Source organism: Brachycentrus maculatus, unplaced genomic scaffold (assembly GCF_059751285.1).
Source record: "Brachycentrus maculatus isolate JH-2025_06_01 unplaced genomic scaffold, ASM5975128v1 h1tg000620l, whole genome shotgun sequence".
Taxonomy (NCBI): domain Eukaryota; kingdom Metazoa; phylum Arthropoda; class Insecta; order Trichoptera; family Brachycentridae; genus Brachycentrus; species Brachycentrus maculatus.
Genome location: NW_028281358.1, coordinates 396,163 through 410,912, shown reverse-complemented (window position 1 = coordinate 410,912; position 14,750 = coordinate 396,163). Strand labels below are relative to the sequence as shown.

The 14,750-nt window shown below is 33.0% G+C and overlaps 1 protein-coding gene across 1 annotated transcript in view; it reads left to right on the top strand.

The window, feature by feature from the left end:
• The window catches only part of LOC148301015 (potassium voltage-gated channel subfamily KQT member 1-like), a 140,627-nt gene extending 131,848 nt beyond the window's left edge, over positions 1-8,779 (top strand). Inside the window, exons 9-13 of the mRNA XM_088273926.1 lie at positions 3,774-3,957; positions 4,600-4,735; positions 6,475-6,631; positions 7,413-7,535; positions 8,523-8,779. Of these exons, the coding sequence (XP_088130052.1) occupies positions 3,774-3,957; positions 4,600-4,735; positions 6,475-6,631; positions 7,413-7,535; positions 8,523-8,630 (708 nt within the window). The 3' untranslated portion in view covers positions 8,631-8,779. The remainder of the gene's footprint in view (positions 1-3,773; positions 3,958-4,599; positions 4,736-6,474; positions 6,632-7,412; positions 7,536-8,522) is intronic.
• The last annotated feature ends 5,971 nt before the right edge of the window (positions 8,780-14,750 follow it).

Sequence of the window (14,750 nt, the reverse complement as noted above, 5' to 3'; positions counted from 1 at the left end):
AAAGGTTATGAGAGTTAAAGAAAGACAATTTATTTTTAATAACACATCTAAAGATCTATTACTCGTTTATAAATGTTGCTAACGATTGATTTTTAAACATAAAGACTTACTAAGTAAATGGCTTTTTTGAGATCCGATTTTGAACATAAAATGATATAAATTCGTCCAATATTGATCGAAAACCGAAAATATTTATCAAAACATTTAATATTTTGCATTAAAAACAAATACTTACTTTCAAACTAAGGTTTTTTAAGTGAACGAAAGCTTGCAAAACGTACGAGACATACAATTTTTCAAAAATTACATTTATGTTATTGTCGTTAAAAATTTCGTTAAGTTGGGCCACGTTTACATAGATTTCAAGCGTAAATGATACATTACGATAATAGTTAACTTCATAAATAATAATTTTAACTGAAATAGGGTATGATACAAGATAAAAGCAGTGGCTTGCACAGAGTTTTTAATCAGGGTAGGGAGTAGGGTTGGGTAAGGATATTGAAAGCTGTCCCACCGCATTCCCAAATTTGATACAAATGCATCTAGGCTTCCGACTGACCTCTCTTGCAAAGCAATTTATTTTTTAACTTAGTCACGAAAATTATTGAAAATGTGAAACAAAATTGTATCCCGGTTTTATTGTGAATATACATTTAATAGCTTTCAATATCCCTGTCATAATTTAATATTGAGTAAGGATATTAAAAGCTGTCCCACCGCATGCCCAGATCTGATACAGAAGCATCTAGGCTTCGTGACAGATCTGCTCTTGCTGAGCATTTTTTTAAAATTAAGTTGCGCAATTTATTGAAAATGTGAAACAATATAAAATTGTATCCCGATTTTATTGAGTAAGGATAAGGCTTAGTAGGCACTGATCGTGATTCTATTGTATATGAAATACGAGCATTGCAGAGTAGGCACTGCTTTTCTGCCTATATAGAAACAAGGGGTAGGGATCCAGATTAAGTATTTTTTCAAATGGAATTTTCGTTTTTATTTAAATTAAATATTTACAGGGTTTCTGAATACGGGTATTAAAAAGGTTAAGAAGGATAAAAATTTACGCGATTTATCCATTTCGTTTTGATTAATTAATGAAGGAGAGGCAGTAACGGAAAAAGTAAAGTTTTATAAAAAATATATTTAAATTCACGTGTTGAAATTGAGCTGAACTTTTCCATATCGTTACAAGGTTTTACAAAATAATGTTGTTTTGACTGACCACATGTGAATTTTATTTAAAGTTGACTCATTTTTTGAACAGTCAATCAGTCAATTATTTAAAACATTTTTAGCAAATTTTTTTTAAACAAATTTCATTTATTTTTCATTTTCAACACTACTTTTTAGCTATTACGCTTATGTTTCAAGGAATTTTATTAATATTTATACGGGGATTCGCTTAATATCAAACGATTGTATAAAAAAAGTACAACTTCCATTATCGGCAAGCATTCGAAAGTTTTGAGCAGTTCAAAATAAAATTATAACAAAATAGTTTGGAAAATTTGCAAAAAAGGCATTACCCTTTAAAAAGATCGAAGTTCTTTAAAGTGATTGAGAATTAAAAAATACTCGTATCATTACCTATGATAAATTTTCGGTTGTAGCATGTATGTATATTATGTACAACAATGTATTGTCCGCCTCCGTAGTGTAATGGTCAGCAAGCTCGGCTACCGTTCTGGAGGACCCGGGTTCGATTCCCAAGGGAGGTAAGAATAAATATGAGTGATTTTTTCACTGTAATATTTATTCAATATTACCCTGGACTGGTACTTGAAGCGGAGGGCTGATCACCTTTCCTTCATGTGTAAGCGATCAAGATAACACTGCGTTTATATGACGCAGTGCCCTATGCACCATTAGGGCGCGGATAAGGGTTTTATTATTATTATGTATAGTAGAAGTTTTGATTAGCAAAACCCTTATAACACTGAGCAACAAATTTATTTTGGTATCTGAATAAGTTTCTAAATACTAGTACAGTGGACCCCAGAAATTCGAACTGTTTGGGGCTGTGGCCTGTTCGGATTTGGAAAAGTTCGGATTAGCCGATAAATTTGTAATCCAGTACAAACATAGTACGTTGTACGCTCCTTTTACATTTCAATCAAATAAATTTTTACATTTCAATCTTATATTACATTACTTGAGTAGCAATACAGGTACAATACATTATTAAATTTTCAATAATTTTTAAACGAGTTGTACATATATAGTTATTTTATGTATACTCGTATTCTTCAATCTTTACTGGTTTTTAAAAATATTTCTCTATTAATGTTTTTCTTCAAAATCTTATTCGGATTCCTGGATTTCGGATTTCCGCGGTTCTACTGTAGTTCTAAGAAAATTGCAATGCCTAGTACTGTGTAATTTAACAAAAAACCATGTTTCCTACTGTCGATGTCGCTTTATTAGATGTTAAAAATATCATTGTATTTTTATTTATATCTCAACATAGATGAAAAAGTTTTATTCAGATACGAAATGGCAAAATAGATGTTTAAAGACCTTACTGCACGTCTCATGTGGAAATCGGAAGTATTAACGTCACTGCTTAGTACAATTTCACTTGTAAATTATTTTGGAATATGACCATTAAAGGTTTAGTGTTATACATTATATTTCCATCTCAGTAAACTTTTTCATCTATTTTAAGACAAAAATAAAAAAAATAGTTCACATCGAAATATCACAAAAAAAACATCAGCATGGATATTTTCTTCAAACAAAAACAAATCAAGTATTTCAATATTATGCGTGAATATCCTAATATAATTCCTATTGTTATCTTTAGTAATCAAAAAAACAGATTTTGAAACCTGTTATTATTGTTGCGTTGTCCAGTGTAAGTGTTTTCCATTAATATTTCGGTGCACAGTAAAACCTCGATAAAAAGGACCTCTGTTTAACTAACTTTGGATATAACGGACAAAAAATCTCGTCAAATGTATAAAAAAACTTCTTGTTAAATATTATACATGTTTAAATTCAAGTTTCACCGCCTGTAGAAAAAAATTGCGGCCATGAAGTTATCCCGACGATCTAATAACATTTATTGACTATTCAGAAAACGAAGTTCAACTATTTATACGCATATTCGTAATTTCAGGAAGTTGATCAAAGCAGCAAAAACAACCAGCAAACTTCAAAAGTGCAAACAAATCTTGATACCTTTTTCAAAGCAGGATTACCGAAAGCAAGCGCGTCGATATCAAATAGCAACGTCACTTCACGACGAGTGTTCGAGTACAATAAATAGAATTTCATTTATGTTTTGTTTTGTTTATTTAAGTTTTTCATTTATTTTAAATCCATTTTTATATAACGGACTTTCGGCTTTAACGAACACTCCTTAATAATAATAGTCTTGGATGATACATATAGCGCCATTTTCGTAAAATACTACCTCAAGGGCGCTTCTTCAGATATAGATTATGATATGAAAATGATAATGAGAGATAAAAAAATACATTAGAGAAAAACATCGTCAATTGTGTCAGAAGGGCGGAAAGTGGAGCCGCCGTACTATTGCGCCTTCTTCTCGGTCTTCTTGGGCTGGAGCTTGGCCAAGATGTTGAGCTCCCGTCATTGTGGATATTCAACTGCAGATGGCGGAGATAATGCTAGTCTTCCATCACCCTCAATTAGTCCGTTATACCGAGGTTTTACTGTCCTTGTTATGAACTAGATGAGCTTTGCATATCCCGCTGGATGTCGTGTTAAGTGTTGAGTGTGGTAACGCCGCGTTGTTGGGTCAGTCCCTCATATTGCAGGTGGCCAAGAAGGCATCCGTCCTCAAGAGGAGGAAGTCCAGGAACAAGATGGAGGCGCCGGGAGTGGTGGGCAACGCCGGCTCCTGCGCGGAGAAGGGAATCCCGGCTGGAGACGGCAGGAGGGAGTCGGAAGGAGACGTGGTCTTCTACGTCGAAGAACCGAAAGCAGGTATGCTTCGATGATAACCCTGGATTTCATTGGTTTTTTATCCTGTGATGTTCAATAGATGACAGACCTTCTACCGTCTTTTTGACACCCGATTGTACGACATTTGTTTTTATTTTATTAATATCTCGTAGTGTTTAATATATGACCATATATACCATATATAGTGACCTTTCGTCGTCTCTTTCTCAATTGTTTTTTTTTAATCCTGTGATGTTTAATAGATGAAAGACCATCTACCATCTCTTTGAATCTGAATTGTATTTATTTTTTTTTTAATCCTGTTGTGTTTATTAAATGATAGACCTTCCACCATCTTTTTGACACTGAATTGTATGACATTTTTTAAATCCTGTGATGTTTAATAAATGACAGACCATCTACCATCTCTTTAAATCTGGATTGTAATTGTTTTTTTTTTTAATCCTGTGGTGTTTATTAGATGACAGACATTCTACCATCTCTTTGACACTGGATTCTACGACATTTTTTTCATCCTGTGATGTTTAATAGATGACAGACCTTTTATTGTCTCTTTAACACTAGATTGTACGTGTTTTTTTTATTATCCTGTGGCGTTTCATTGATGACAGACCGTCCACTGTCTCTTTGTTACTGGATTACTGATCACTTTTGGTTCCCCAGGTACCCCTAACCGGGTCCGACGCATCGAGGGCTGCCCCGGAGGTCGGACGTTGGTCAGCCAAGCTTCTTCTGTTACAGAGGCGGCCAGCGACGAGATAGACTGCGACATGGACCAAGAGCTGCCGAGAGTCACAAAGTAAGAATTCATTCATCTCGCGGTGTCGCGGACTAGATGCGTTTGGGTGTCGTTTCCTTTTAGCTAAAGCATTTCCAGACTAAATAAATCACTGTTGTCGAGTCTACAATCAGGTATTTCAATCAACTAAATTAACTAACTCACCTTCACGCCGCCTCCCCGCAGGGGTAGGCAGGGAGAATAGAACGCTATACCACCATGTTTTTGCAAATATTCTTCGCCTCTTCCACATTCATGCATCTCGACTATGTACTAACATTTTTGAGTGTGTCCAAATCCTTGTTAGTTTCTTCTTCACTTCGGCGTTATTTTAACATTTTGACATCTCATTTGAGGAAATAATCCGGTCGAATTATTATTTTTCTAACACCTATCAGCACCCAATGGTGCATAAGGCACATCGTATTGATGCAATGTTATCTTGATCGTTACTTAAGTGAAGGCAAGGTGATCACTCCTGCACTCCAGGGACCAGTCCAGGGTAATATAAAATAAATATTGAGAGTGTGAAATTTTATTCATTTTCAACCACCCCCTGGGAATCGAACCCTCGATCACCAACACGGTGGTTAAATCCGCTAACCATTACACAACGGAGGTGGTCAAATTAAATAATTGAAAATCATGTAGTCAGTCGTCTCCCAGTTCGTAAAATAATCCTGTAAGGATCTTGCATACATCTAAATTAAAAGGTCTCTTCTAAACAAAAATTTATCAAATCAACCATAGATGGCTCCAGTGAACTAAATATAGAAATTTAAGTTAAAAGTATGAGTTCCAAAAAAATTGTTGTGTGATTGTCAATGATGGGTGGGATGACGAATGTTACACGTGCGAAGTGATCACTTAACCAGCCAATGACAGGTCATTGGCCCTGTAAATACCTTCCATATTCTTCTTCATCTATGTTGAGATGTCAAAATGTAAATATCACGACTCATTGCTTGTGTGATGTTCACCATCACTACATACCACACGAAACGTTTCGGTCACTTTAAATTTGTTTAAATAAGTATTTGTTTTCAAAAATCTATAAATATGTCAACCTGACACAGCTTCACAGTCGTGCTTTTCGCCACAATACTTTAGGTTATTTGGAACAAAACAGATTTGTCAAAAAAAAATATTTTTCTACTGTTATATTAGAAAATTATTTTTATTATTATTATTAAAATTATTTTGTTGTAACCATATGTTTTCTGTCTGCCTCCGTAGTGTAATGGTCAGCACACTCGGCTCCCATTCTGGAGGTCCTGGGTTCGATTCCCAGGGGGGTCAAATAAATATAAGTTATTTTTTAACTCTAATATTTATTCCATATTATCCTGGACTGGTACCTGAAGCGGAGGGCTGATCACCATTCCTTCATGTGTAAATGATCAAGATAACACTGCGTTTATGTGATGCAGTGCCCTATGCACCATCGGGTGCGGTTAAAAGCATAATTAAAAAAAATATATTTCTTCTCTCAATTCTGAAAGACAGATAATACCGGTTTACTAATTTTTCTTCAGGAAATGAAAAAACCGTTTTCCTTATTGGGTAGTTTTCAGGAAGCCCTATTTCTATTTTTCTGTATCAATTTTTCTATTGTTATATCTCGATCTTTTTTGCTTTTTCAGTGTTTTACATTTGAATTAGCTAGCTTTTTTAAATTTGTTACAAGCTTGGCAGAAATCATCAAGCTTTAAACATGTAAACTCATATAATAAAACACCATAATTTATGTTTTTCCACAGGCTGACAGAGGCTCATCGTAACGCCATCAGAGCAATAAGAAAAATCAAGTACTTCGTGGCAAGACGTAAATTCCAGCAAGCAAGGAAACCTTACGATGTGAGAGACGTGATCGAGCAGTACAGCCAAGGACATCTCAATATGATGGTCAGGATAAAGGTAAAATACCATATATTTATGGATTTGGCGTTTAATTTGTAGAACTCCATTTTAATTTATGTATTAATTGTTCAATCAAACAGAGATTTTTTTTCAGTCAAGTTATATTTTATTGTTAAAAAAGACATAAAAATTAATATTGCGTATTTAGCTTTTAAACATTGATTCTCCCTCATTTGCCATGTCAATAGATTCTTCCTTTCTCAGAAAATAAATATAAGTTTACTTAAAACACTCTCCTTATCATTCATTGTTTACTTTGCGTAATACCACTTTTTTAAACACTTATGTATTTGTGAATACCGGTTTCGGAAAATCATTCCATCATCAGGTCATTAGAATTAAAATAGAATTATTACGATTTGACATTTGTATGAAAATAAAATTTTTGAAAGAGAGAAAGACGACAAATAAATCACAATTGAGATTCATTTGTCATACACACACACACACACGCACACGCACACGCACACGCGCACACGATCGCGCACGCGCGCACACACACGCACACACACACGCACACGCACACGCACACACTCTCTCTTCTCTTTTTTTATCTCTTAATGTTAAACTAATCAAAACATAAATGTGGAATTATTTAATTGGCTTTATTATTGTTAATGTAATTAATTTAAAAGAAAAAAAATGTAAAGCTGTTCAATTCCGGAACAAATAAAATTAAATAAAAAATAAAAATGAAATAACATACTTAAGTTTAAACAATCTCTTTAAAATTCAAAACATCATAAATAAAATAATTGTTTAATTTGACTGTATCCAGGAGCTCCAGAGAAGGCTGGATCAGACTCTGGGAAAACCTGGAAGCTATCTGACTGGCATAGACAGAGTTGGGAACGTCAAGCCGATGACTGTGGGAGCAAGGCTCTACAGGGTAGAACAACAGGTAAACAACTATTCAATTAGATAAATAAAATTCAAACTTTGCTTTTAACCACCATATTTTTGCTACCGGTTTAATTTATTTATTGAAGTTTATAAAATGTGCCATAAATCTTAAAAAAAAACAGTTTCATTATTTATCTTTGTTTTTTTTTTAAAGAAGATCATCATCTGAAACTTATCAGATCTCTCAGTCTTCCTGTTCATAGTGAACATCGTGGTTCACTAGTATATTCAATGCGGTACCCTTTGCACCACTTGGGTAAGGATAAAGAAAAAATAATGGAATAAAAAACTTCCATGTCTTCTTGTTACTTTGGAATGTTTCAAATCAGATCTTCACTTGTCACCAATTAGTTTTTGAATGGTCGTCTTCTTGTATTTTTTTTGTTTCAAATCAGACCTTCAGTACTTCAATTGTCACCAATCAGTTTTTGAATGGTTGGAAGACATTTCCTGATTATACAGCTTATATTTCAACACTCTCCTTATCATTCGTCGTTCACTTTGTGTAATACCACTATGATAAACACTAATTCGTCACTACCCGTTTCGTCGTTCACTTTGTGTAATACCACTATAATAAACACTAATTCGTCACTACCCGTTTCGTCGTTCACTTTGTGTAATACCACTATAATAAACACTAATTCGTCATTACCCGTTTCGTCGTTCACTTTGTGTAATACCACTATAATAAACACTAATTCGTCACTACCCGTTTCGTCGTTCACTTTGTGTAATACCACTATAATAAACACTAATTCGTCATTACCCGTTTCGTCGTTCACTTTGTGTAATACCACTATAATAAACACTAATTCGTCACTACCCGTTTCGTCGTTCACTTTGTGTAATACCACTATAATAAACACTAATTCGTCATTACCCGTTTCGTCGTTCACTTTGTGTAATACCACTATAATAAACACTAATTCGTCACTACCCGTTTCGAAATAATCCTTCCACCACTAAAATGACATTATTTCAGCTTGGAAACATGGACAAGAAGCTGGACCAGTTGGTGTACGTGTTGAATTCTCTCTCCCTGAAGCAGCCCCTGCCGTACATAGCGGACACGGAGCCCCCGGGCCCCTAGCGGCGCCTGTCGACCCCGGGCTCCGCCCCCCCGCGGGACTGACACAAGCCCGAGGGGGCGCGCCGCCCCCGCAGCCGGAGCGCCGCTCGCCTCACCCCCACCACCGCGGAGACCTTCATTTAGGGGGCCAACACCGGAGATGGCTGGCAATTTTAGTTCATAAGCACGAACATAATAAATTAGAAGTATTATTATTATACGTATCTCAACTATGTCGTTTTTCGTGAATGAAGAAGGAAGTCCGAGCTTATTTTATAGGTGTCTCGACTTCAGATGAATCATCAATGGTTTTACATGAAAGAAGATGGAAGTCTGAGCTTATGTTATAGGTGTCTCGACTTCAGGTGAAACATCTATGGTTTTATATTAATTAAGATGGATGTGTGAGCTTATATTATAGGTGTCTCGACTTTAGATGAAACATCTATGGTTTTACATGAAAGAAGATGGAAGTCTGAGCTTATGTTATAGGTGTCTCGACTTCAGGTGAAACATCTATGGTTTTATATTAATTAAAATGGATGTGTGAGCTTATGTTATAGGTGTCTCGACTTTAGATGAAACATCTATGGTTTTACATGAAAGAAGATAGTCTGAGCTTATATTACAGGTGAAGATGGTAGGTATATTACATGAAAGAAGATGAAGTTTCAACTTCAGATGAAACCATCAATCGTTTTATATGGCTAAAACTGGCATTTGGCTGGCCTTAAGTCATCACTTTATATACTTGTGTAACCTTCATCATTCAACTGATACAACCACAAACAGCCATACTTCCAAGTCTGTCGAGTTTTACCCACATGTGAAAGGGATCCAAGACCATTTGCATATATGGTTTTTGGAACTTGTGTTCCAAAACATGCAATATGGATATTCAAGGGGGAAAAAATGGCGAACGTCAAGAGCACTTAAGCGAGCCAAATGCCAGACCCTGAGACTGCTCAGACTGCTTCCATCTTCTTTCATGGGAAACGATAGACGTTTAATTTAATGTTGAGACACGTATAAATATTGATATATCATCCGTAAGTTGCATTATCTAGTTTCTGATATAGAATAAGAATAAATTGTCAAGATACTAACTTTATATAGGCTATTAGTGAGTATGCCTTACTACCATTCCAGCTCCAGGGTGTAGCGTCCGTTTTTTTTTACAGATCTTAAGCCCATGCCAACCTCTATGTGGCCTTCATCTTCACACTGAAAGTTGACAATCATTTTGGATTGCCATAAGTATGCCATGCATACGTTTTAGTTTTATCTGAATGATACAAATAAGTTTGAATTATTATGAAAAACATATGCAAAAATGTACATACGAATCAACTTGTAAATTGTTTCAACATTTTTCAATTAATTTTTATTATTGTATATAATAGGTAATTGGCAATATATCGTAGTCGTACAGGAGAAAATTACCAACTACCAAAATGTAAAATGTTCAGTAGGGCCATTGTAGTCACTTTTGCTTGGCAAGAAAATAAACACCAATGCAGTTAGTCATTTTTAACAAGTCAATATATTATACTTCCAAGTTTAAAATCGTTTGGGATTTTTCAGGGCTATATTAAGCTAGTAAGATATTAAATAGTTACTGATCACGTTTTTGTAAAACAATGCACTTGGTCACTTTCTCCTGTATGACTACGATATATATATAATATATATATATATATATATATATATATATATATATATATATATATATATATATATATATATATATATATATATATATATGTATATATGTATATATTTATATATATATATATATATATATATATATATATATATATATATATATATACACACACACATATACACACAAGTATATATACTATGGACCGTGTATTGGGGTTACTTTGCGAGTGTTTTTGCCTAGAATTTTCACTCATGAATTACATGAAATTATAGTATCATTAAACATAAAGAGTAAATCCACTCACGAGTAGGCATAGGCTATGAAACTTAAAAAGTTGAAGCCTGAGCAGGGTCATGATAAGCGGTGTTGCATAAGCCGTAGCTAGATTTCAGAGTCACCTGGACGTTAGGTAATTAAAAAAATGGGGTTGATTTCAAACACAATTATAAATTGACGTTGATTTTTCTTACATCATAGCATCGGGGGAAATATTTGGACACACTAAAAGCGCTATACTGATGTTTTATTTAGTTTTGATTTAAGAGGCAAAATGATAAAACACGTCTTCCTGATAAAAGTTTCTATATAGCAGCTGAAACGTCGACACACTATATCGCTCACTCCTTTCAAGAACGTCATAAATCAAAAAACTTGATTTTTCAGGAGAACGTTTTTAAAGTTGAAAAATATAATACAATGTATTAAAAATAAATATGAAGCCACTTACTGAACTTTTTACTATGCAACAGATCTTTTTAGGTAAAACCTGAAGGTTTTTTCTCCATTTGAAAAATATTTATTATATTTTTAAAAAATAATTAAACAATACCTTTTCATCAAAATGCAAAAACAACATTTTCTGCCCTGTAGCGGGTAAATATTAAGTTTAAAATATGCCTCTTTTGCTGGGATATAATACATTTTCTGAGCATTCCGAAAACATACCCAACTCAAAATTCACGATTTTTGATTTATGACGTTCTTGAAAGGAGTGAGCGATATATCGGTATGATATCTTAAAAACCAAATTTAATATAAGACATATGGAAAAGAAATTTTCTAAAATGCACAATCTTTGATGTAAAGTAACCCGACTATGCGGTATTATCATTTTAGGGTGCTATTATCTAAAATTGAAACACATTTTCTTTATAAATGAAAGATATACGGGTATTTATGACATACTTATAACTTAATTATAATCAACTGTCATTCCTTCGAAATGAGTTATGGGTATTTTTTTTTAATCTTTTAAAAACTCAGCCAAAATTCAAATACACTTCAAATACAGATGTGAAAATGAGACACATTTTTCAATTATTTTATTTTTGACTCCAACCTGATGTCTTTAATAATGATTTAGAGGAAAAATTTTGAAAAAAACTTTTGAAAGTGGGTAATAAAAAAATAATCAAATAATTTCATTAATTGATTCGGTAGTCACTTTGTGGCAAAATGTTTCCATTTTTAATTGAAGTTTTACTTGATTTATCAATAGATATATCTATACATTATAAATTAAGTTTTTAGTTTTAGAAAAAGTGGTATTTACCACGTTAAACTTAAATTTAAAAAATGTAAATATTCACTCTAAATTGCCTGATGTTTTTTTTAAATTAAAACACATATTTCTAGATGTGTCTCCCCACATTATATCCCATTTTTTATAAGTATTTAAGAAATAAAGATACAAAATGATTAACGGCTGAGGCAATCTCTTTAAGGCTATAATCTATTTTAATATACTCCTTTTCACATTCAATTGTTGATTAAATATGACCATTTCTTGGCAAAATATGGCTAACTCCATTAAGATACATATCGAACTGTTTTAGTAAATCTACTGCATATAAATAAATATACGCATGATATTGAAGTCGTGGAAAGATCCGGGTCTGTACAATTTGCATGGATCCAAGATTTACAAGATCCACTAGACTTACTAAAACAAAACGACCTTTTAAGTATAAACTCCCGTTGACTGTATTTTGCCAGGAAGAGTCAAAACAACCTGCAATATTTAGAATAGAGGAAATATTTCCTACAATTTCAATCTAAAATAATTATATTAAATTTTGAGTAATGTTTTAACGTATTATATTTATAAGTTTATAATAATAGAGATTGATATATCAAGCAATAATTTAAAGTTTTAAGTAGTTATTTAGTAGACTTGTAAAGTAACATATTTATAGAATTTTGACTATCAAGTATGCGGCCTAAGCAGTAATATGTTCTCACGTCTCGAGACACTAAGTTCACAATGAATATTTATACATGATAATTGGAAAAAAGCTTTATTGAATGTAATTAAAATACACAATACAAATATATATATATATATATATATATATATATATATATATATATATATATATATATATATAAATATATATATATAATTTTAAATATATCTATTAGTATAGTAGAATTAGATCTGCGATCTCTCAGAAGAATGTGCGACAAAACGATGTATGATAGATGTACAAATAGTGAAATAAGGAAGGAATGCAAAGCTGAGATAAGCATTATCGATAGAAAGGTGTGTTGAGATGGTTTGGACATGTAGGACGAATGAGTGAGGAAAGAACGGTAAAACAAATTTATGATGCGAATGTTAGCGGGAAAAGAAGCACAGGAAGACCGAGAAAAACATGGCACGATCAGGTATGCCAAATACTTGAAAGTGGTCAGGTTAGGAGTCGTAACAATCGGCGGGTATGTATGAGGAGATGCATGAACGTGGAAGAGGCGAAGAATGTTTGCAAGGACAGAGTGGTGTGGCGCTCTATTCTCTCTGCCTACCCTTGCGGGGAAGCGGCGTGATGGTTAGTTAGTTAGTTAGTTAATAGTAGAATTAGGAAAACAGATAGATCGTAACAGCACAAAAAATACATTTAGTTGTTCTTAAAGGAATGAAGGACCAGAAAAATATATGGTAAACTTAAAAAGTATGAAATGTGTATTTTTGAAAATTTGATTTTAGTATAATACATAATATATATTCTTGTCTTTGTCTCACTATCTTTTTTACCAGAGCTTATTCGATATTATATCTATACTGTTTATCTATGATAGTATATCCATCGATGTGAAATATAAATTAACGATATAATATATATATGAAGTTTACTAACTTTGTTTTAAAACCAATATAAGTGTTTTATTATAACTTGATTATAATGTCTACCGGTTTCGAAGCTAACCGCTTCTTTATCAAGTTAGCTTCGAAACCGGTACACATTATAATTAAGTTATAATAAAATATTTGTAGAGATTTTAAAACAAAGTAGCATTTTAATTATAAATTATCGATTTTATGCCTTTATGTAATGTTTATGGATGACGAAAATTCTAGGTTCTTTTTGGATTCATGTATAATGCATACATACAACTTGACAGATGCCATATATATTATTATATATTTGTCAAACAAGACGAACGATAAATGACATGAAATAAAATTACATTGACGTTTTGTAACATTAAATGTGACCGGTACATATACACGAATATCGAATGGTCGACCAACCATCATTTTTCAAAATTGCAACCTGGCAACCATGGATATAATATGGATGTATTAAAAATTTCCAAAATGGTGATTTTTCGGTGTGATTTTCCTGAGATAAAAGTTACCTTTTGGTTAACTGTTTCTCAGAAAATATTTTAAAAGGTATTGAATAGGTACTTACTACTGCTTCCTAAACTATTTTTTTTTTAACATATTTTTAAGAAATATGCACCGATTTTCTCTTTTTTCTTTATTACTTTAAACACGTGAAGTATATCGCGAAATGATGCATTGAAACAAGGCTATTACTTTCACCTGACCCAACGTATATTTCATATATTCGACCAGATGAAAGTAATTGATTGGATATGCCTGTGAAAATTCAAATAATAGTTGTGAAAAATTCAAAAGTAAGCTTTTGAAATGAGAGGGAAATGAAAATTATGAAAGGGAAGTTTGAAAGGAAAACTTGTAGGTATGTTTATGACCATATAAGTGTGTACGTTTGAAATGATGACTTACATGGTTGTGAAAGGCAACTGTGTTTGTTTGAATATATACATCAATGCAACATTTTGAGTGTGTCAAAATCTGGATTATCTCCAATTACAGGAGTTATTTTCATATTATTTTTTGACATCTCATCAAAGATGAAGAAGAATATGGAAGTCTGGGCATTTACGGGGCTGACGACCGTCATAGGCTGGTTTAAGTGTTCACTTTACACACGTGTAACGTTCACCAATTCTACCCATTATTGACATACTACTAATATAAGAGTTTCTGCTTAGTAAAAAGCTTCTTTACATCTCACCAATAGATGTCTCTAGTGAAGTTCTAGTGATTCAAGAACAAGGTTTCAAAATTGGTTCATATATATAGAACTTCAATAATTTGAGTAGTGTCAATAATGGGTAAAATTGGTGAATGTTACACACCAATCAATTACATGGTAGTGAAA